General features: G+C 38.4%; 1 protein-coding gene across 2 annotated transcripts in view; it reads left to right on the top strand.

The window, feature by feature from the left end:
* Window positions 1–4,311: 4,311 nt before the first annotated feature.
* EGF (epidermal growth factor) overlaps window positions 4,312–24,705 on the top strand; it is a 51,393-nt gene continuing 30,999 nt past the window's right edge. For both annotated transcript variants that reach the window (XM_015861995.2, XM_015861994.2), the window contains exons 1-7: window positions 4,312–4,960; window positions 12,475–12,606; window positions 15,004–15,203; window positions 16,162–16,343; window positions 19,076–19,306; window positions 20,286–20,488; window positions 23,710–23,835. In XM_015861995.2, the coding sequence (XP_015717481.1) occupies window positions 4,834–4,960; window positions 12,475–12,606; window positions 15,004–15,203; window positions 16,162–16,343; window positions 19,076–19,306; window positions 20,286–20,488; window positions 23,710–23,835 (1,201 nt within the window). In that variant the 5' untranslated portion in view covers window positions 4,312–4,833. The remainder of the gene's footprint in view (window positions 4,961–12,474; window positions 12,607–15,003; window positions 15,204–16,161; window positions 16,344–19,075; window positions 19,307–20,285; window positions 20,489–23,709; window positions 23,836–24,705) is intronic.

Raw genomic sequence — 24,705 nt, 5'->3', positions numbered from 1 at the left:
ACAGACAACCTCATGCAGAAGAGTGTACAAGAAGAATGGATCAGCTGAAAAGGTCTGTAATAGGAATACCAAAGTTTACTGAAACAATCACTTCAAATATTTATCTTTCTAGCGTGGAACTTGGGATAAAACAAAGAGGTAAAAGTAACAATATTTCTGATAGATGGACCTCAGGATAAGCACCTACAGCCTATGTGAAATCCTGCTCTTTAACTGGTATATGTGGAAACCTTTGAGTGCTCAGCAGCTCTGAAGATTAGTGCCAGATTTCAGTGAGTGCCTTTCTTTGGAGAGATGTGCTGGAAGGCCTAAGGCATACATGAGAAATCATTTTGCTATGAGCGTGCTATCTCTGGATCGAAAGTAGCTGTGGAGCAAAGAACATGGGGAGGATACATTTTTTGACTCCGATAATGAAGTAATGCCATACATACCTGTTACTAAGAATGTCTCAAATGTTCTCACATAACAAGCTGCATAGACCTTATCCATGGTAACTAATGACTTGCTTTATCTTCAATTTTATCTCCACTACAATGAGCCAAATGACTCTTTCAACATGCTATTTTAGCTACTCCTTTATGTCTGCTAACATAATGTAGTCATCTAATGTTGATAAATGTCATAAGTCAGCAATGTGCTATGTGGCTTCCCCAGAATGTTTTGCTGCTGTTCTGCCTGTCCGGGTGCAAGGGAGAGCATGTTGAACTTTCCTTCTGGATTCTTCTGTGGATGACAATGGCGGCATCTGTTTATCATATATGGGCTTTAAAAATACAGTATTGGTTATAGTTAAGAGTAAAGTTTCAGGACGATTGGGTGGGTGGTGGTTTTTTTCCTGTCTTTTTCTTTTCCTTAAGATCAGACTGAAGCAGGAAAAACTACAAACAGCCAAAAAAATCCTGTGGGTATTTATTGTAATAGCTACCATAGAAGAAACTGAGAAAACTGGAAAGATATTACCTACAGCAGCCCTTGTTTTCCATAATGCTTTTGTGATTAAAGCCCTGTTCTTCAATTAATTTTACATGTAAATTAAATTAAAACATCCTGCCAGTCAAGAATCATCTCCAAATAGGTTGAGTAGAACAATGAGTGGTATGCCTGAGGACAAAAACAAAATGACCATCATACCCTGGTAGAAGACTTCAGACATTCCTGGCCATTGGAGATCACTTGAATATGTTACTCTCACTTGTTGATTGTTTTTTACTTCCTTTTTGATTTCCTGGAGGCTATCAGAAATCCCTAGTGCCATTAAAATTACTTGTGCTCATCAGCTCCTGCCTCATTGCCAATACACCTTTTGCCCCATGGGCACTCTGACCCAGGGCTGGCAGGTTCCCTGGGGCCATTAGGGTGGATCTGAGGGGTTGTTTTGTGGGGTTCTGAGTGCTCCTTGCTGCTCTGAGCTCTTCTTACTAGAAATAGCTACCACACATTTTTTACGCTGTATCAGTGAACTCTCGCATATATTCATTAACCTTTACTGTTGGTAATTAGTATGATGCTGACTATAAAACATAATTTTAACCAGAACAGAATAAGGCTGAGGCCAGGATCAAACTTCCAGAGACTGACAGGAAGAGAATTTGAAGTGATGACAAGCTAGCATAATGTGTAGTAAGCAAGAATAAAAGCCAATATATTATTTGAACAATATGCAAATTAATACAATATTGATACTGAAAACCCTGGGAAATTGAGGGAGGGCTCTCCTTCCTTCACAGCTCAGAAAGAGCCAGAACATATTGTCCTTGAATGAGACAACAGCAGCTCTTTGCCAAGGGACTAGGTGCTCTCCAGTTGTATGACTAGCTGATCTTTACCAGCTTTGGCAAAGCGAGGCCTCCAAAGCTCAATTAGATAGTGGGAAGTGCAAAAGAAAGGGAGAAATGAATATTTGTTTGTTATTAATTTATCAATCATTCAGTCAGGAGATTAGATTTAACTAAATCAACTCTATTCATTTGGTGTACAGGGACGGATGAATTTGAGATCACTTGGGCTGACTGTGTAATGATTGCACAAATGAGGCTACTGTATTAATTTATCTGATTTATTGTGTGAGTACCAGGCTGAAATTTATTGCTGCATTTGATACTTCTTGATGGGAACAATGATTTGATTTGTGATAGCATATTTGAAATGACTTAAATGCTGAATGATGATTCTATGATTTCAGGTGGGAAGGGATCACTGTGAATGGCACGCTAAACTACATAGTAAAAAGTGGTACGTGTGAGAAGTTTAGCTGTATGGTACAAATTGATGGATTTCATCCTTTGTTGAGAATTTCTTGGTCTGGTCTAGGGGGACGTGGTCAGTTCTATCCACTTTCAGTTGTATACATCCTCAGGCCTTGATCATTTCACATAGTCAGGCTGGGGCTTACTTTTGGAGTGATGTACCTTTGGCCTGTGAGAACCGCAAACCTATTTCTACTTCCAAGTGTTTATTCATCCTGTTTTTAAGCCATCCCCATATTTCTAGGATAGTGTTATGAATGTCTCTATAAACCACTCTTTGTCTTAGTGCAGAGAATGGATCTCTTCTTCCAGGAAACATTATTGTGGTACTGACATATTTGACAGTTCTTTTTTCACTGTTAATTTAGGGGGAAAAAAAAAAAAAAAAGGAAGGTCTTGACATGGTTTTGTTGGTGTTTTGAGTAAAGGGAAAAAGAGTAAATGGGCAGAGGTAGAGAGGGGAAAGAATGAAGGAACTGTTCCATAAAGACAACAGTGTAAATGAGAGATTAAAATAATGTGATAATAACACAAAAATTACTTCTGTGTTTTAATATGAAAGGGAGAGTTTATTGGTTTTTGTCTCCCAGTGATTTGCCTGAGTCTCTGCTGGAAGAGGTCGGAGTTGTGCCAGGACCGCCACTGTCGCGATCCAGCAAACTCACAAAGAAGTGCCACATTCCTTCCCAGCTGCTCTGGTTGTATGTTCACAGTGTGAACAGCAAAGAAAATAATGTGAGGAGGAACCCGTGGTAGCAGAATTAGTAGAATAGACCCATGTAGCGTGTACCACGGATCCTGGGCAAGATCCTGTAATCCTCGATGGAATGGCATTGCTCCACTTTCATGCTGGTTGCCCTTTTGTATTCCAGGGGACTATTTGGAGAAGCAGATACTGTTTGGCTTGAGTCTCCCCCTGCATAATTTGCATTACTATTATTGGATTTTATAGCACACAGAATAGAGACTCAGTTCTGAGCAGAGTACGTGAAAACTTGGCTCCCATTTGTCAGCCCAGACTTAATTAGTTGCATTAGCTGTAGCAGCGAAGATCAAGTAAGCTGAATGTGGCTACAGACCCAAAACATCAAGAAACAGTTGCTTATAGTGGACAGCAGCCCAGCTGATATTCAGGTTTTATGCTTCTGATTTTCTGTCAGTGCAAGTCAGGACTCCTACTGATTCACAACAGTATGGATGGGAGGGGGGGAGGAGGCTGAGGATTTCCCAGGGAGGAGCTCACACATCTGCAGGTTGCTGTCTGTTGCTACTGCTGTTCCCAGCTGTTGCTGTGTTAGCATTTATTCCAGTGCGATACTGAGGACATGGAATAAAAAAGAAAAAGAAAAGCAATGGAACCAAAATGCCTCAGAGCAGTTAGCACAGCACAGCAAGGCTCAGATAGCCACTGAAACACCTGCTTAGCTGTCGGCACATGAAAAATGGCACTTCATCCACATTTGTGCTTCAGTGCTCTGCTGGTCTGTGTGATTGCACCTGGAATTTCTCTAGTGCATCTACTTCAGGCAAGCACATGTAAAAGTGCACTGCACCCAATGGCAGCCCCTTACAGCACTGATGTGTGCTCAGAAATGTGTTCATCTCTGATGGTGGACGGGCAGCATTCTGGCTTGAGAGAGGCATGAACATTTTTGAAGCCAGAATGACACTTGTACCCTAAATCTGAATCTGACCTTAAGCCAGTTTGCATTTCCAATAAGGAGTAATGTTAGTGCAGAGCATTTTGGTGACAGGATTTGTTTGTGGCAGTAAAATGCAAGAAGGTATTAAAATGACTGCAGCTAATCACAATTGAACAGACAAGGTTTAAATCAGGCTGCAGTCTGTGAGAAAAATGTGACAGTCACACCATAGGTACTTCTCAGACACAAGGGGCTGCCTTTCTAAATAGGCTGCTCATTATGGGCAGCCGTATATCTGCATTCTGGCTCTGTTCCCTGGTTTAAGGAACTGACCACGTTACTATTTGCAAACACAGAGTTCACTCGAGTGGTACTAAAAAGAGAAGAGGTGGGGCAAGCGGAGCCTTAAAAAGGAAAGAGGAGACCGTCCAAGTCTGTGTGTGAAAAGCAACTGCATTTCTCAGGACAGTACCTGGAGATCCCACTCCCTGTACTCCACTGAGGGCAGCAGTGAAGATTTCTGGAATCTTTGCTTTTAAGACCCAAATGGCAGCTTTGCACATTGCGAGGAAGTTTGCAGTGATCCTTGTGAGCGTTGCTTTTAAGCTGTGTTAAGTTTGTGGCGAGAGCGTCAGGCATTTCATACTTGGCTTCCAAAAAAGAAAAAAAGAAAGAAACGAGAGAGAGAGAGAGAGAGAGAGAGAGAGAACACGACGTGTGTGGGGAAGAAATCTCCCAGGAATTTCTTCAAGGTTGTAGTCAGACACGCTGGAGTGACAAGAAAAGCAAGGCAAAGATAAAGCTTCGTGCTGTGATAAGATGTCTGAGGGTAAAGCAGGAAATCACAGAGACCTTTTGGGATTACCTATGTTCATCACACCCTGGATATGACTGAGGACAAGCTAGCTCTTCTCGAGTGACAGTTTAAAAAACTCAGGACTATGTTTCTCTTCCCTGTTGCTTTCTTGCCGGTGTTTTTTACCGTTGGCTTTGCCAGCCCTTCATCTCTGCAGCACTGGAACTGTCCTAATGGATACAGATTAAAGAGTGAAAGCTCTGCCTGCGTAGGTAAGTGGTGGACCATTCACAAAATAAGAAAGAAGCATTTGTATCCGTTTAACTGAGCTTTATAATTGTCATGAGTTTTCTATACAGATTGCTTATGTTTTGTAGCAGCACAATTGATAAAGAGGCTTCTCAGTATATTTTCCTTTTCATAATGAACATTTTGTTTTGTTTCTTATTCAGAAACTGGTCCCTTGTCTGCCAGTGCAGCTATCACAAAGCAGGTTGAAAGTTTACATGGTCAGTAAGAGATCAGAACTATTCACTAATCATAAGAATTCCTTTGGATAGCTGTAGTGTCTCATTATTTCAACATGCTCGTGTGCAGATTGTTGCTTCTATCTCTATATAAATTTGTACATGTATTTTTGTACTTCTATATACATATAGAAAGAGAAATTTAATGATTGTGTATGAGTATGAGTAAATACTTAGATATGGGCTGAATAACTTTAAAAACTTATCTTTCTATGATAGTACCATTATCTACAGATCTGTGTGCAAATATACAATGAAAGAGTCATACGTACTTGAAAAAAGATGTATTTGGAACTGTACTGATGAAGATTGAGGGAGATGTATTACATTAATGATATATGACATATATATTATATTAATGATCTATATTATGATAACCATCAGTGATTTGGAACATGTAAAATACAGGTTCTTATTATTCACCAAGTGTAGGACAAATCATGACAGAAACCTTCTTCCCACCCAGCTGCCTTGAAAGACTATGTTTTTTCTCATAAGGAGATAAGGAAATGCCCTGGAGGCCTTGCATCCAGACCTAATACTTGGAGTTCATGCTTTTGCCTTAGTTACTTGGACTTCAGAGCCTCTGAGTCAGTTCTTGACATGATTCCAGTGACTTCATAACAGGTGCCTTCTCTGCACATCCTGCCAAGAAATACCAACTTGGAAGCAGAAAATAGAAGTACACATGCTAAATGTCCTCGTACTGAGAGAAGAGGAGCTAGGCATTTCTTATGTATAACTGACCTGACCAAAGGCTTGCCAGAGCACCAAACACACCTGGGGTACCTCTACATTGGTTCTTGAATTCAAAGGAAGAACACATTTCTGAAACTAACCTACACACTGTTTTCTCTTACTATGCTTGTGTTCACATTGTGTGTGAACCCTACCTTTTTTTAATCTGGATGTCAGATCCCCACCAAATGTTGCACCGTACAGAGCCTCACCTATAGGTCCACACTATTTACTAATCTGAACCTAGCTTCCATGAGCTAATTAGGATGTGCATTAGTTATGACTTCTGCTTTTTAGGGATGCTCAATTAATACTTCATGTATAACAGGGCAATTCTGAATTGAGGTGAATTGATGGCACTTTGCTTTGGGTCAAAATGTACTTCACATCCAAAAGGTGACAAGATATATTTATATATATGTATTTCAGGTGACCTATTTTGCACATTAATACGCATAATTCTTTCATTAGTGGAGACACAATAATGTGTCTTTTCTCTTGAAAATTAGATATCCAATTGCTCTATTGACCTTGAGGAGAGTCTGGGTGAAACACCAAAACAGGATGGCTTCTAGTTCAGCAGGCAGTGCAAGAAGAACTGACAAAAGTAGTCTTCTGCATGAGAGCTGATTACTGTGAGCAGTTCTGTGTAACAGATAATAAGCAAACAAAGAAACAAACAAAAAAGAGCTATGCTAAGGTATCTTTTTAATTAGAGACCACTGATTTACAGGGGATTAAGTGAAGATAAAATTTTGACGTGAAATATTAGACTGAAGGATGCTTTGATGGAATGGATTTCCTGTGTTCTTCTGTGAACTGGATACTCAAATTCTGCTCTGACAAGAAGAGCGGATGTGTGATATTCTAGTTCATTAACTATGTGAGATAGAGGGTACAGCGGCAGCGAGTGGTAGGAAGCTGGGGGCAGACTTTGAAGGTAATAGTGGGGATGCAAGTGGTGAGTGGGAGACATGACTCATGCCACTGAGCTGTGAACAATGACAGCAGGCTGTGAACTGTGGCTTGGCAACCATTCTTGGTGTGCAGTAATAAATATACCAATTGTAAAATGTTCTGTATCATCTGTGACTGTGGTGGCATCTTGCCAGCTATAAGGACTACAGTGAATTGAGAAGCTGTCCCTTACAAACAGTACTCACTGGAAAGTGTTTTCTAACTTTTCCAGAGTAGTTTTCCATACAGCTACTACTGATGAAGGCCTAGGCTTTGCTCTTGCGTTGTTAAATAACTCACTTCTTAATTAGTTCCCTTTATTTCTAGGGATATTCAAAGATCAAAGTCATCTCATCCTGTTGAAGGATAGTGAAATCTAATGCTAAATGTTTCACATAATTTTATACAGTTATTTTAAGAGACATTATTTGAATCCTGACTTGGTATGCCAAGAAAGGAAAGGCCTTTAAGCTGGGGAGGGCATGTATCTTGGAACAGCACAGTTTGTAAGAGTCAAAGTATGGAGGAACAGAGCATAAGATCAAAATAAGTCTGGCCTGTTGCAAGAATATATCTATTTATAAGAAATTGTTATCTTGACATTGTTATCTTGGCTTAATTTATGATGATGTAAAGAGTGGGGACTCAGTTACCATTAAATAACTTATCTTCCTTAGACCCGTGTGAAAACAAAACCTTACTCTAAAATGAAATATTCTTTGTCACACAATGGTTCTTCCTCCTAGGTAAAAATGTGATCATATAAGGAGAGCTTTGATTTCTCATGTTGTTAACCATTTAAGCATTCATGATACACTAGGAGATTGGTCTTATGCTTGTTGAAATCAAATTATTATCCTGTTCTGAAGTATTGATTTAACAGCCCTGGCTTTTATAGTTCCAAGGGATCTTGGAAAAGTATCTATGATACTTTCCCCACTTGAAAACAAGAAAGTGTCTCATATGGAAATGTTTTGGTTTTTTTTTTTTTATGACACCCATAGAGCAGCCTCTTGCATTACCAATTTTCAGAAGGACTTTTGTGCCTGTTTGTCTTGGGCTACCAAAAGCATTATGTTATGAATACTGCAAGATTTGGCATGTATCTTGGCTTCAGGCCTGACTTTGAGAACTCATTCTGTCAACTTTAAAGGATAAGAAATATAGTTATTAAAATATATATATTTTAAAATATTGATAATATAGATAAACATAGAAAACATAACCCCATGTAATTAGAGTTGTACCTACCCACAGAACCTTACTCTACTGTCTCTTCTGATGTTAACTGATCAGCTCCTTTCACTTCTTCAGCATGCTGCACATTCCTACAGAGCTAAAGCCAGCAACTGAAGGTGACAACTGCAGCTATCTAGGTCAACATTTTCAGTCAGATTCTTCTTTCTATGTCTCAGAATTTCCTCCTTTCTTTTTTCACCCTTCTCCCATCATAGAATGCTGGATAAATGGAATATTAAAGTATTCCCTTTGTATTATATATTTAAATCCATCTTAGCTAGCTAAACACTGGCTTTAATTTGCTCCATGCAGTCTCGCACCCTTATAAGAATTCTTATGTTGCTTTCTGAGACATTTGAAATGCCAGAACCTGGCAAATTTGCAGACTCTGTAAGCATTGCATAAGGAATAGTAAGGGCCAGTGAAATGTAGAAGTGTGGTCTTCCCCTGTCATGACAGCGTAAGGGGTAATCCTGTTGGGATCCCACTGTATCCCTATTTTTCCACAGGAGCTGAAGTAGAGGTATGTTTGTTTGCCTCTTTTCAGCATCTATCTTCCAGCTATCTCACTTCATATTACACTGCCATGGGAAAGTTGATTGAAAATACTATTACCAAATAATAAGAGACATGGCTTTGAACCTAAGGGCCAGCTCATAAGAAGATTCCCTCTGAATTCCCTGAAAATTGGATAAAGCTGAATATGGGCAAATACTGTCCTTACCTACAAAATCTCGGATCAGAACAGAAAGGAGGAAAATGTGTCACAAGAGATGACAGAACTGACATCATACTACACATGAAGTTTAATGCTGAAAAGTTCTAAGGAGCAGATTCCAGGGCCAGTGACTGTTACTACAAGACTCATCAATATTTTTCTCCATGGAAAATAACAGATGTCGATCTGATATTCTGTTTTAAACAAAAATTATGACTTTCTAGAATGTCACTTGAAATTTGTTTTTAAAGGGAGCTGGAAGACAGTATTTGCTGATGTGTTTCAAGGAGGGATAGGTAATGGAATCATGACATCTGAACATCGTAGAATCATAGAATAGCCTGGGTTGAAAAGGACCACAGTGATCATCAACCCCCCTGCTGTGTGCACAGTTGCCAACCACCAGATTAGGCTGCCCAGAGCCATATCCAGCCTGGCCTCAAATGCCTCCAAGGATGGGGCATCCACAGCCTCCTTGGGCAACCTGTTCTAGTCCATCACCACCCTCTGTGTGAAGAACTACCTCCTAATATCTAACACAAGCCTCTTCTGTCTCAGTTTAAAACCATTCCCCTCTGTCCTATCATTATCCATCATGAAAAGCAATCTAATAACATTATGTTGAAAATTGAACTCTGTGATCTCGGAAACAGGGGTCTGATGAAACTAGAAAAGTACCTTGGATGTGATTTTATAATTTCTAATTTATGCATGACATTTATTTATTTTTCCATTTTTGTGGCTTACCTCTTGAGATCTGAGTCCAGTAAGGTATAATACTAAAGATATAATTGTCCCTTGGGATCTTTTGCCAATTTTCTTCAAGATTTCTAAGTATAGTTTCTGAATTTGAATTTGATTCTACTTTATGGTACTAGCATTCTACTTTATTGCTCTGTCTTTCATGTATCTATAGCCCTTTCTTACCACAATACAGGACCACTCCATAGCCTCTACCCTCTCAAAAACTGTGAATGCTCGGGTTATACTTAAAATCTCATTTAAAAGTTTGGGAGCAGGAATACTGAGTGCGCCACTTCAATCTTACTGTGACCCACTGATAGATGAAGCCTCTTCTCTGGCTGTCTTCTGTTCTTTGAGTTGCATGTTTGTAACAAAATAGTTTAAAAGGATGGGTTGCTTTCTTAAGTGTAAATTTCAACCTTTTTGAAAGGGTTATGCTGGTGTCTAGATAAAGTGAATTGAATTCATCCCCAAGGTCCACATTAACCAAATTCTGAGTGAGTGAGCCCATCTGCATGTGTATATTTTACATCTATAGTCCGTGTGCTTGGGGCCATAATGAAAGCTGACTTCTGTCTCACTGTAGTTTCTCTGTCCCTGCCAGGCATACTAATGCTTCACCTTCTGCAACTAGAGCATTTCTCAGGACTCTCAACAAAGTGGCATATTTGTATGCAGAGTCATTGAGGACTGCCAATGTCGTGATGAAATGATTCATCGTTTTTGTTGCTTCTCAAGGCATTTTCTGCATAAAGAAGCCTTTGAGAGCAGAGCAGAACCTCATTCGTCCTTTCAGAACTGGCTGTCAGGGCACTGCAGACAGCTTTTGTGCTCCCTAAGCCGATTTCTTTCACAGGACAAAGTTCCCACTGGGGGAAGTGGTTTGTCAGGAAGATTGAAAAGCGGTACATAGCAAGGATGCCTGTCATGATGTTATCATGGCTTTGGCACAAGGAGCTCAGGTGAAGGCATGGCAAGTTTCACCTTATGGTTGTTGTTGTGGTCAAAATTTCGCTCAAATTTAAGAATATTTATTTGTGTGTCTCCTGCTCCCTCCACACCCCCGCCCCCCCCCCCAAAACCTTATCGCCAAGGCTTTGCAAAAAGAAAGGAGTATGTTAATAACAGGACCCTCTTCCATTGTTTTCAGAATAAGAGTTGAGTGTTAACGATATGTTTAATAACAGCTCAGTGTTTCTCATTGCTTTCTCTCTGCCTCTGGAAGGTCCACTCTCCACTCCTCAATGCCTGTGTGTTTTGTCTCTGCATCCCTCTGCTTTCATTGGCAATTAATCTTCAGCTGGAGTTATTGTTCACTGTTCAGTATGTGTGAAATTTCTTTATTGTGTGGACTTTGTTAGTTGGACACACTGATTAACCTTAAAATCCTCAATACAGCTATCCAGACAAGCAGCATAAATTCTTTTAGCCCAGATGTTCAGTGTGATCTTTCTTGGACAGTCTGTTCTGTATTCATATTCCTATGAATATGAATATACACTGATTCATATTGCTTAATAAAGGAGGAGACCACCCTGTAAATCTCAGGCCATTGTCCAGTTACCTTGGTATATTGCTCAGCATCCTGTGCTTGGTTAAAGCATGTCTCCCCATTCTGGTCTTGCCTTGAGGACATCTACTAGTGTTTTTCATGGTGTCACAGTTTTTTGTGGTAGCTTACCATTTCCCTCACTGAATCACATTTTTCTGTTAACTGAATAGAGTGTCCCTCATTTCAGTTCTCAGCCACAAACTTTTAAAATTATTTCCTGTAAAAGGTTAAAATATCCCTTAGAAAAGCTGGTAGTTTGTGAAGATATTCTGTGATAAAGAATTTCTTTCTGATAAGTTAAACAGAGCTCTCGAGTGTCTCACTGACAGGCAGTTTTCTTACACTCAAATCACGCTTTTATCTTGATTGTGTACACTTAAAATTTTAATCTTGGCTGGGGGAAAAGCTGCTCCTCAGAGCACCCTTCACTGTGCTTACTCAAGAAATACAAAAGGGTATGTTGCTGGTGACTTCAAGAAGTTGCTAACAGTTGCATTTAATATCAGTAGGAACTGAAGATTCTCTGAACTTCTGGGGACCATCACCCATGGTGCTGAGTGCTGCCAAATAGGGTCATTTCTTCCCCTCTTATTATCAAATGGGATTCTCAGTGGTGTACTTTTCTGAAAAATGAGGTCCTTAATTTCCTATATTTACTACTATTTATACCCTACCAGTTAAAAGTGAGGTTTCTAATTTGTTGCCTTGGTTTGGGCTTGCTGATCTCAGAATACATATATATATATATATATATATATATATCTCAGAATGCATACACACACACATACATATATATATATAATTTTTCAGTGTTTTGTGTGTATTTCTGAAACTCAAACAAAAATGGTTTCAACAAAAATGAGCTCACTGCTATGGCAGACTGCTGCTCTGCTGTTTTGTGAAACTTGGTGTTTTATTTTCAGAAATGTTATTGTGGATGGAGGGATAATGATAGCGGGAAGCAGCTGCAGACAGCATTTGCATAGCAGATGATTATGTAAAATGCAGAAATGGAGTGTGAGACAAGTCTGTTCCCTCTGTTTGAACAATTGGAGACCATTTGTGTAGAGTGCCCAGACACTCTGTAGAGTGGTAATTTCTCTGGAAAGAAAATAAAAATTGCTGTGCATGTCATGACAAGGAAAGGAAATATACCTGAAAGCAATGCATAATGCAATACAGTCACCCTCCTTTCTTCTCTTAATGTGGTATTTTGTACCTAGATTTCTCTGTGAAGGTTTTTTCTTTCTGTTTGCCTTGTACTGCTGTTTCAACTTGAATTGCCCTGATCTGTTCAAAACCACATTTCAGATATCGATGAATGCCTTGAAGGTGGTCTGGGAATCTGTGGCCAAACCTGTACAAATGTGCCAGGGTCCTACTTCTGCTCCTGCTTGCCTGGTTACACCTTGGATATAGACAAACGATCTTGCTACGTGAATGGTAAGTTTGTTTTCTTTTTTACAACTAAAAAAGTACTATAGGGTTCAGTTAGCAATTAGCATTATATTTAGAAGTGAACCATACCTCACTGAACCTTACTCATGATGCTGACTTAGATACTGCATAGCAGCTCTGGTTTGGTAATTGCCTCTTCTGTGTGGTGAGGGAAAAACGAATGTCAAGTGGTGTGAAGAATGGAGTATACAGTAGTGGGAAACATGAAAACACACAAAAACAAATGAAAACAAACCACGATTTTCTATTTAGCAACGCTACTCTTCCTCTGTGATCAGTCTGCCCAGTGTTATTTAGGGTAGAAGCAGAGCTGTGAAACGGTACTCATGTAGTACTTACTTTTTATTTGATCCATAGGCATTTTCATAATAAACATGAGTGCTAATGTGAGGTCTTTCTCTCCTGCTCTCTTAAGGGTTTCAATTGTTTTTGATCATGTAAGAAGTATTGACATTTAAAGAGAGTTTAACCCTTCTGAGAGGAAAATATCCATTGTTACACCTTCTAAATAACCTTAATTTTGTACTCAACTGGTGCTATTAATGGGAAAAAGCTGAATGAATGTTACGAATTGTTTAAACTTGCATCTAGAATATGGTGTGGGAATGCTCTAAATTTCACCTCTCACCTCTCCCTGTTGGTTTCCTGAACATCTGGCTTTGGTTCCTGTCTTGGACTTGCTACAACTCCCTCCTGGTGCAGGCGCTCACGTTTTCCTTCACTGACTAATATTCATCTGGGACTCTCCCTAATGTGGAGATGGGATGTGGCAGAGTTTATTTCCAAATGAAGGCTTTGGAGGTGTCCTTCAGTCCCTCTGGATGTTGTTAGTCTTCACAATAATCAATTCAATGCAATAATCGAAATTATTCCATACAGCTCCCAAATTGTCACCAACACAAGGAGCCAGGCTGGATTTCTTTAAGTACTACTTAAGAATGTCTAGACCTTTAAGTAGATTTTATTTCATTTTATTTGACTGCTTTGTAAGCCATTCACCTTTGAGCTGAAGAGACCTGAAAACAAACCTGTTAACTTGCAATGATATTTGTGCTCAGGTATCTCTCAAATAACAGCCTTGCTTTATTAGGTTGTTGGAGGTCTCCAACTTCTTTAAAGGTTATTACTGATATTTATAGTAGTAGTAACGATAGTTGAGAGGTGATAAAATTTAATCCCAAATCTGACTGGCTCCTCTGTGATCAGAATCAGATTTGTTCAGTCCCAATTCCATTTACAGCCCTCATTTACAGGCTCCAGCAGGGAAATTCAGAGAGTGGAAAGGACAAAAAACAAAGTATAAAAATGTTTATTGGTCATCTAGTTGGCAAAAATGCTGGCAGTACAGCTGTCACATTCCTGAGATAAATCAACCTTGCTACACATCACTGTTCATTTACCATTTACTTAAAGCAACTCTTCATAGTTTAAACGCTCTCACATAGGCCTGCTCAGTGCAAATAGCAGCAGAAAAAGGGAGACACTGACATCCCAAAAGCAATTTTTATAAGTAGGTAATATCTTCAAAACTCCAAATATGCACCACTGTAATAGTTTAGAAATCAGAGTGCTGATCATTTTCTTTGTGAGCAGCAGATAATTACATCCTTGGGGCTTAAGAAATGGGTGCAATGGAGAAATTGAACTTGGGCTCTTTCCCCTGCAATGAAGAGGGCTGAATTCATGGATACATCAATTCAGCAAGTGATTAGATAGGTTTTAAAGCTGCCATTCTGTTGGATCTGTATCAGTGCTTGTATTTCAAAGTCACTTGACAAGAGTATTTCTTGTATGTTGTGATCTTTTGTTTCAGGCAACCATTATATAAATCCCCATGGTAACAACCATCATGAGACTTTCTCCTTTGAATGTGCTTTAATGCTACACTAAAGATTGGTCTCTGTCTCCAAATATTCTAATATTCTAATTACTCAGATTTTTGACCTAGCTAATTGCTAATTTTTAACAATGAATGTGAATGGACCATTATATCACATTGATCACTGATTCTCTGTATTGTACCTAGCAAGTTACTATTAAATATCAATGAGAAGGTTAAATCTCCTACTTTGTCTAGGATAATACAGAAGAGCTGGAGAAGATGTTTAAGGTCATCTAGTCTAACCATCTACCTGCCAAGGAATATAACCCACTAACTCGTGCCCCTCAGTACTACATATATACAGTTCTTGAAAACCTCCAGGGATGGTGACTCCACCACATCTCCAGGCAGCCTTTTCAGTGCCCATCCACTCTATTGGAGATTAAATTTTTCCTAATATCCAGCCAGAAACTTAATGTAATGCAGTAAAAATTCAATGGTTATCTATTAATTTATGTCCTCCCCTCCCCCTCTCTTTTTTTTTTTTTTCCTCACACCAGACCCTGCACCATTCCTACTTTTTCACCATGGAAGTGCCATCTACAGAATTGACACTGAAGGGACCAATCATGAAAGATTGGTGGATGATGCCGGTCCATCAGGACTTATGGATTTTCATTATACAGAAGAGAAAGTGTACTGGGTAGACTCAGAAAAGCGACTTCTGCAAAGAATTCACCTGAATGGCACAAAAAGAGAGGTAAAGTCATCATTTCTCTCAAATTCTTTGATTTATTGGGCATTATTCTCAATGCAAAAACACCTGCTGTTAGGTGCAATCCTGCAGTTTCTGTTTATTTATGTATATTTCAGGCTTATTAAACAGTTTTTGCTGCCATAATGATTCTGGTTCTAAGTCTGGGCTGTCTTACTGACATTCACGGTACATGTAGTATTTTCTACAGACCAGCCAAAAGGGAGGAAATGTACACAAGCCAAACCTTTGAAGACAATAATGTCTCTATCAGTTTTAAATTAATCCTTGGCATTATGAAAGTTTGCCTTCCAGATTATTGTAACTCAAACCACAGCAAATGGTATGAGAAGAATGTGCTTGAATTCCTGCTCTTTTTTTTTTTTTTTTTTTTTTTTCCCCTCAAACTTTTTATCTGGTTTCTATGGTTGCATAAATGCTTCCTTTAGAACTGCATCCTTTGTTCAGAAAAAACTGTGCAGTTCATTGCCTCTGGCTCATTAAAGGGAAGACAGACTGGTATGGCTGTACTTCAGTGCTGTGAGAACCTTTTGTTGGAGAGACTGCTGGTTTTGCTGTACCCATGTGGAATCTTAGCTTACATATTCTAAACTGTTTGTTAAGCATCAAACTCCAGCAACATTGTGTTAGGTTGTCTTCCATCTGGGTGCCTCATAATGTTTGAAATGCAGGTAGAAACCGTAGCTAGAAGATCAGTCCAGTGTATCACTTACAAAGAATATTTTCCTTTTCAATGGCTCACTCATTCAGGAGTGTATGTAAGAGCAAAGGGAAAATGAAAATGATTAAAAAATAAGAAAGAGCAGCAATACAGGTCTGAGAGAAAATTCCAGGCCAGTGGAATGAGATGGGAAATCTCAGTCTAGCACAGTAGTCAATGTACTGAATGTCGAGCTTATGGCAGCGACGATGCTTCTGGTTTACAATTTTCTGTTGTTTACAGAGATTATGTTATATAGACAAAGGCATTTCAGGATTTGCTATTGACTGGATAAATCAGGACATTCTCTGGGCCAATAGACAGAAAGCAACCATAGAAGCAACAGACATGAATGGGAAGAAACGCCGAGTTCTTCTAAGAGATATTGGCCGTCCCACAAAGATTGTCATTGATGCTGAGCAAAGGTAATTTTAACTAGGTTAGTAATTTCATTAAAATGAACTCTAATATACTAAGTACTGTGACTGTGGAAATACTGTGGGCATGGTGTTTTGTCTTTAGTACAATACTTACTTGAATGTTGACAAAATCATAGAATCATGGAACCATAGAATTACTTCAGTTGGAAGGGACCTTAAAGCTCATCTAGTTCTTAACCCTGCTGTGTGCTGATTGTCCTTGACCAGATCTGGCTGCTCAAGGCCCCATCCATCCTGGTCCTGACCACCTGGAGGGATGGGGCATCCACACCTTTTCTGGGCAGCTGATACCAGTGCCTCAAAGTGAAACTTTTTTTGCCAAACGTCTAATCTAAATCTCCTTTCTCTGGGAGTAATGGTATAAAAGATTAATAAACATGTAAGAGAGAACCAGAGAAGCATGTGAGAAGTGTCTACTGAAGTCTAATGCAGAATCTATACTTATTGGTCATCAGATAAAATTTCATTAGTGAAAAGATCTGAGGATCTGCTGGTCCTTTCTCAAAGAAAGCATAATTTCAGGGCAGCAGGAAGAACTGGAGCTGCAAAGGCTACAATGCCTGCAAACACTGGGAGTCCCTTTTACTCCCAACCTGGCACACTTAGACTATAAATAAATGTATTTTCATTTAAAATGTTTTCTTCTGATTTAGTTTAATATAGTGCTTACCTGTTTTGGAAATATTCAAGAGTCCTTAAATCCATGGTCAAATGCCCTAGACAGATATATTACAAAATTACATTATAGAAATGTAATTCTTGAACTCAGTCAGAAGTATGTGGAGACTTAAGTTTGTATATTCACCTAGGTGTGATTCACCATGCACTGAACTGTACATGTGTGTTTACAGAAAGACCAGTAAGCCTGTAATAAACTGTAAAGAAAATAGAATCGACTTTAAGAAGTCTGACGTTACAATTCTGTTCTGGTATGTTTTGCTTGTATGGAAATCCTTAAGGCCCTATTTTTAATGTGAATTTTAAAAAAACAAAAAACAAACAACAACAAAAACAACAATATGTTTATGCATGCAGGTATAAACATTGTCTAAGTCTGATGTTAACAGTGTCTTTCCTAAAATCTATGCAACTCTTAAGTAATGGAAGTCAATGTGAAATCCTAGCAATACAGTTTTTCTCAAAGAATGTGCCTAGATGTTAGTGCTGATAAGATTATTTTACAGCTAGTGATGTAACCTGTAATAATATGTATTTAGAAATACTGAAAAATCAGGCTTAAAAATAAAAGGAGGAGATGGAAAATAAAGTAAATGCTGGTAATTACTCAAGCTGGCTTGTAAACTTTGTTCTTTACTCTTCCTGTCTGTTCAGATCATAAACTGATTTGCAAAATATCTGCACAGAGACTATAATTACTGCTGTTTCTTAGTTTCCTAATTGATAAAAAGTGAATGCTAGCATTTATTCAAACTTCCAGAGCACTGAAATAGCTAAAGGTGGCACAGAAATGTAAGCAGGTGTTAATGAACTGTTCAAAAATGGCAGTTGAAAACGGGACTGTCCTTCCAGAAACATGGTTTTGCATCTATTTTAATAATCTATGATGACTGGAGACCATGTAACAGGGAGAAAAAGCCATGGGGCAAGGATTGATTCTTCCTGCTTATTTAGAACAATCTCTTGCCAGTGAGATCTAATCCTTTTCAGGGTCTTAAACAATAGATTAACACAGTAAAGCTGGCTTTATGCTGTTTCATACTGTAAATCTTGCAATTTTGTGAAGATGAAGCAGAATTATAAAGTGTCTTGGAATTTTTTGGTGCTTAAGTGTAAGAATCTAAAGCAAAGAATCTAAACCCAAGCCTTGAGAAAAAAAACAATCAAATGAGATTTGACTCACCCTATTAGAAGAACTCTTGCTAACCTTAGTCATACCACTAAATCTGTGTTCTGATCCATGCATAACCTGAGATGTAAGTAAATTCAGCACCTAACTGATTTGGGTATTGGATCTCTATTTTGAATGGGCCTTGTTTTAGTGATGTCATAGGCCAGCTGCTTTAACCAGGAGGAAGGCAGTAGAAGGAAGTGATTTGGTATTTTTAAGTAAAGTACCACTGTCTGTTGTGTTGGTCTGGAATTTTTTGAGATGACTTCCTCCCCAAAGGCAAAGGACCAGACACCTGCCTCTAATGCCTTTTCCTTAGTTTGCAGCATTCCCCTTTAGATCTCAGATGTTGATCTTGTTTCCCTCTCTGACTGCATGGTGGAACAAAGCAGAGAGAGAGACAACTATGCCTCATTGTTAAGCTGGGCTGATTCCTGCTTGACCTACATGAGATAAATTTCTAGTATCTCATTGCTTCCTGAACAGTCATGAAGTTGCTGATAGAAATATATTTATTAAAACAGGAAAACAACTGTAATAAAAAATTAGTGGTAATATTGATTCCATTAAACGGAGAGCACACTTTTGGCAAAAATTATTTCAATTCTAAGTAGAGCTATGTTTTGAAGGGCATATTTAGGTTGTCTGTTTGTTTGTTTGTGGAAAAGGTCAATGAGTATTGAGGAATCCCCCTGGTTTATTATTAATTTTGGTTCTGGATGCACTTTGGTAAGATTGAAAAAAAGCTTGAACACAGGAGCAAGGAATACATACCAATGATGTAACCTTGTAAGCATGTAAATACTTTATTACTTTTTATTATTATTATTATTATTATTATTTTCCAAAACATGCTTCTTTCCTGCAGGATACTGTTTTGGTCATCAGATGGTACAGTTTCCAGCATATACCGCGTGTCCCTCAATGGAAGTGATGTGAAAAATATTTTAAGAACCACAGAAAAAATAAAGGCCATCTCACTAGATTTTGTTGACTTAAGGCTCTACTGGATCCAGCATGACCATGGGAAAGAGCTTTCCCATATTGGATCAAGTGACTATGAAGGGAGTGCTGTTCATTTGCTCCAGAGTTCTGGTCGGTGAGTTTTTCTGGGCTGTCAAATATAAAACTTTCCTTTTCTGGGCATGCAGTTGGAGAGAGTGTAAGGAGTCTTTTATTTTTGTTGATTCATAACACCATAAAGCGTATAAATGTGTTGTAACTGTAGTTCTACAAATGTGAAAACAGAAAAAACTAACTGTTGAATTCACTGCAGATAATACCACTGCTTAGTACTTTCCATCTTCTAAGCTTTTAGCAAATGATAACCACTTAATCCTCAGAAATCCTCTCGGAGTGTTTATTAGTGGCCTTTTTCTGCAGATAGAGAAGTCGAAAGCAGAGAGCTTAAATGATTTGTCCAAGGTCACTGTAGGTTAGCTCAGGTGTCTGAGCTATGCTCAAGAGCCTGAGCTCTATCGAGGCTTCTCTGTCCTCCTCTAAGCTTGTTGTCCTCCTCAGCTGCTGCTCAGGGAGGCATCGATGGTGCCCTGTGCTCAGGCTCTCCAAAAAAGTCAGCAGATTTTCAGTTACCCTCATCTCCCCAGTGCCTGGCTGAGCACAGCAGCAAGACAGAGTTAAGGAAAACACTATTCCTGTCCCTCTATCTCCACTCTAACTTCCTGGGACAGTCAAAACATTCAGGGAAGGCACTTTTAGTGCCCTATTGAAAAATGAGGGGGAGTTTTCTGGCCTAAATTCTTTGATAAAACAAGTGCCCATTTTAATTGCTGGGTTCAATAGAATTAGTCTCTGTCAGTCGAGTCAGTCTTAAACAGCATCTCATGTATTCTGTGAGAAATTATCACAATTTTTGTAGCTGTATCTTGTAAATAATCTGAAGGATTCTGAGTGCTAGGAGTGTCTCTCGTATTCATCTGACTCTTACATATACCCTACAAGAAAATAAAGGCTACTTACAGTGAACTCAATTGAACTCAATGCTGAGAAAATGTATGAGTTAGTATATACTGGAATTGGGTGATGTGCCATTTCATACTAATTTCTTGTTGTTTCAGATATCAGTTGCTTGGTATGTCTCTCTTTGCTGACCACCTGTACTATTCGGAGTTGAAGTCTGGTACAATATGGACAGCCAACAAGTATACTGGAAATGTTGTAGTCACTATTAGTCTGAAACCATCAATTTTTCCACCTGTGGAGATAAAAGTAGTGCATCCATTTAAACAGCCTGGTGCAAGAACAGATCTCCAGGAGTTTGGTAAGTAAAATGAAATGTATTTGTGAAAATAATAATGGTGAACGCACTGACCTTTCAAAGTAATAATATTCTTCTGCAAAATTCCAGGCCCCAGTAAAGTCAATGACCAAATTTTCTTCAACTGAAGCAACCCATAGGTCTACTAGAATAACAGACAGGAAGCTGCTCAGTATTAACTGCTCATTTCATTGATCTGAATATATATGAAGATAATCTGATCATCTTCAGAGGTCTCTTTCTAGCCCCTATGATTCTAAATGTGATTTTCTTCATGTCATCTCTTTTCCCCACCCTTCCAGTTTTCTTCCCTTCCACTTTCCTTTTCTTTCCTTTTCTTTTTTTTTTTTTTTAAGAAATATCTTTTTATACTTTACTTCTAAATGTAAAGAACATGCAGCTTTTTTTTTAATATTATTTATGTGTGTGTGTGTGTTGATTATATTCATCAAATGCCAGTTCTCTTCTGTAAGTTTTAATGTAATGCACGTCTGAATACCTCTGACTGATTACTATGACACTGAAGGATTTTAAGAAGAATATAGTATGACCTGCAAGTGATAGTGTGGATGTCTCCGCTTCACTGGATTAAGAGTCATCTTGTTTAAGACAGGTCTGAAGCTGCCATAGTAACTATTAAATGAAAGCCCTAGGTGTCTTTAATTGGTTGCAGCTTTCATTATGAAATAGCCATGCCACTGCATTTCACTGTGGGATTAGAAGATGAAAGCTGACTGTGGATAGCCTTACTTCATGATTCCTGCTGAGGCAGTAGGAAGTGAAGGGTGCCCAAGAGGTATAGGTGGTATAAAAACATTAGGAAAAAATGGCGTGTGCTTTTATGAGCAAAAATGAAACTGTCTGTCTCTTTTTGTCTTTGAAATATCTACTGTATAATAGGCTTTGTTTTTCTTCATGCCATCCAAAAGCTTTATGTGGTATCATGCTGTATCTCTTTCCCAAACTCACCTCTCTGTAATAAAATACATACTAGTGCTATTAAATGCCTTGCATCATTTTCTCCCATGCTTCCAACATGTCTTATGAAATGATGACAGTGTTTTCAGCAGTAGTTCTATTTGATTCTAAATAACTTGCAAAAATGTCTGGGAATTGATGGAGTAGAAAGAAGCTTAATGGGCTGAATCCAGATGAACCTTTTGGACTTTGCATGTACGTTGCTTCACTTATCCAGTGTGAGAACTGAGATGAAAGAAGGGCTAATGAGCCTGGAGTACAAATGAGATTTATAGCTGATCTTACAACAGAGAAACCTGGAGATAAAAGCATACCTAGACTAATTGGATGCTCTGTACAAGCTAACGAAGTGTATGTTACACTGTAGCATCAGCTGTAAATTATCAGGCCTTCTTTAAAACAGATAGCAAATGAGTCGTTCAGATTCAAAGGGATCTGACAAGAAGTGCTCAACTGTTATGATCAGATTTTTGACAGGAATTTGGATTATTTATTTTACTACTTATATTTATCATGTCTCCTTTTCTTCTTCTCTTTCAAAAGGCTTTCCTGAACTGATCAGGGCCAATAAGTAGGGAGAAGAGCATTAATTCAACTGTGGGGTTTGCTAAAATCCCCCACAACAATTTTGGCATGGTAGTATCTGGAAGATAGCCTTTAGTTAGACTGAAGTGTCTGTGAGAACTGAACCCTAGATCTGATGTACATTCGCAAATGCCTACTGGAGTGTTCTTTCCACTTTTATTAATGGCTCATAAAATGCTTTAATTATCTTAAAATCTCAAAGGCTCCCTTTGGAATTTTTTAAGAAAATCTTCTCTGACAGGCTAATAAATCAAGAGGAAGTACTATTCAGAACTCTCAGAATATGGATATGTATATGTATGTATGTATGTATAGGAGTAATTACCTTCTGTTTCTTTCAAATGTGAGATACTGATGGCAAGTAATCATCCAAGAATAAAATGTGATAGGGTAGGGGTCAGTGTAAAAATATGATTCATAGTGACTAATTCTACAGAAAAGATTATCTTAAAAATGTTGTGATTCATACTTAGTGACTATTCACCTTCAGTTTTGAGATGCAGCCTTGAGTATCATCTAGTTGCTCATTTGTATCATTTTGAGACTGTAAATATTTGCATTGCTGTCATTGTGATTTGTTCTGTATTTGAAAGTTAGACACCTCACCATAATATGTGCCTGATTCAGCCACAGGAGGGACAAAGAGTTAAGGTATAGTTCCTAAACTCAAATCTAGTTCTACAAAAAGATAGGCTCAGCTAAAAGTACATGAGATTAAAGTTTCTGATAAGCTCACATGCATATCAACACATGTAATATCCATCTAATCATCCATTACTGTTTCATTCCGTGATATGATTTTTGTTAGAGAAAAATTAATCAGTCTGATGCAAGTATACCCTTCGCAGTTAATTTCAGTCAAGATGAAATGTCTGTCTCGGAAATTAGTTCACTCTTTTATATTTGTGATCTGTCATTGCAACTGATGGCCGGCTTTTCTTCCTCTGGGACCAGCAGAAAACTAAATGCTGAAATTTAATATTATGCTGGTGTCCATCTCAGAATTTAAGTGTTGAATTGGAGATGGTATAAGCAATTCCTTCACATACAATGTCTTCCCTGCCTGTATGAGCCCATGATTTCCTTTATTACATGTACAGCAGAGGGTAAGCACGGAGTTGTGTGTGGGTGGCTACATATCCATATCCAGTGGCAGAAGTTCAGCTATTCTTAGCTTGGAAAAGGGGCAAGCAACCCTAGAAGAAGATTAGGAAGATTAAAACAAAAATAATAGTTTGTGAGACAGAAATAAGAGCACGAGTGCTGTGTATCTGCAGAAGCACCAGATGTGGAAGGTAGCTGAGCTGACACGAGGTTCTGCCAATCGTTCCTGTGGAATGAGGTGCTTCAGTATCTGTTTGCCTTGTTCTATGAAGTGAGTTTAGCAGTAAGGGTTCTGCTAAGGGCTCATTTCTTCTCGCTCTGAAGAAACTTACCCTTTGTCTTTGAAAAATATACTCTTTGTCCTACAAACACTTCAATTTGATAATGAATTTTTGGCTCAATTTTACCAATAGAAAGTTATAGAAGTTATTATAAAACAAGTTACTCAGGTTGACCAAGTAACTGTTGAGAAGGAGAGGTATGTCACTGTGCAACTTTGCTCAGAACAGTTCCTCCTTGGACAGAAGGTTACATTTACATTTTGTTTACTCTTCCAGAAAAAGGAATCTGTGATTTGAACAAAGAAAAGTGCAGAAGAAGAATTTGCAGGCCTGACTCAAGGACTCATCGGTGTAAATGTTCTACTGGCTTTATTTTAAGTCGAAATAAACAGTTTTGTGAAGGTAATACATGGATCTACTCTCAGCTTTATTTCAAGAGATAAAAAGATTCCTCTGTTCTTTTGCTTTAATCCAATCTTGAGGATGAAGAAACACTTCAAGGTGACATGTCAGTTTAGTGGCCTTCCCTGTGCTAATACAGTCCAAAAGGAGACATGAAAATGCCACAAATGCTGTCCTTGTGAGAAATGTTGGTCTTAGCCTAAGAAGTTGTCATTCTTATGGATCCTGATAAAACTTAGAACAGATTGTATCACTGAAGGTGAAACATTGAAAAATATTGCAACACAATGGCTGTTTTAAACCTCACATTTAAAAACTGCATTAATTCCTAACAGGTATAAATGTTTGAGTCTGGATTGCTTTAATCAAAATCGAATATTATTAATTATTGTTAACATATGACTTCTAGAAGTGTCTTTTTCACTGTAGGACCAAAGTTGGATAAACATAAAGGCATCAAAATTATGAGCTTAAAACATTTACAGCAGCCGATCTCAGGAAATTAGCTAGAATTGTTTTCCAAAATGAAACTTCTAAACCATTTCCCCATTTAGAGAATTTTTCTCAAGTCATGTTGGAGCTACTTTGAAAAAAAGATTTTATTTTTTTTTTAAATTTTATTTTGTTAGAAGGAAATATTTAATGAGAATTTTTAGGTTGCACGCAGGGTTCTAGAACTGGAATCTGTATGGGAAGGCATACCTTGCCTCTGGACACATATGCTGGGCACATACAGCCTGAATATGTTGCTTCAAGGTTTTTGAAGCTTATTTGAATTAGGTCTGAAGTCTTGCTTTTTAAAAGATTGTTTAGTAGGACCACCATATGTTGTAAAATGAATGGGAAACTGATTTTTTTCAAGTCTGTTAG

The sequence above is a fragment of the Coturnix japonica genome, chromosome 4 (genome assembly GCF_001577835.2).
Source record: "Coturnix japonica isolate 7356 chromosome 4, Coturnix japonica 2.1, whole genome shotgun sequence".
Taxonomy (NCBI): Eukaryota; Metazoa; Chordata; class Aves; order Galliformes; family Phasianidae; genus Coturnix; species Coturnix japonica.
The sequence above is the reverse complement of the archived record's forward strand: the minus strand, read 5'-3'. Positions and strand labels throughout refer to the sequence as shown.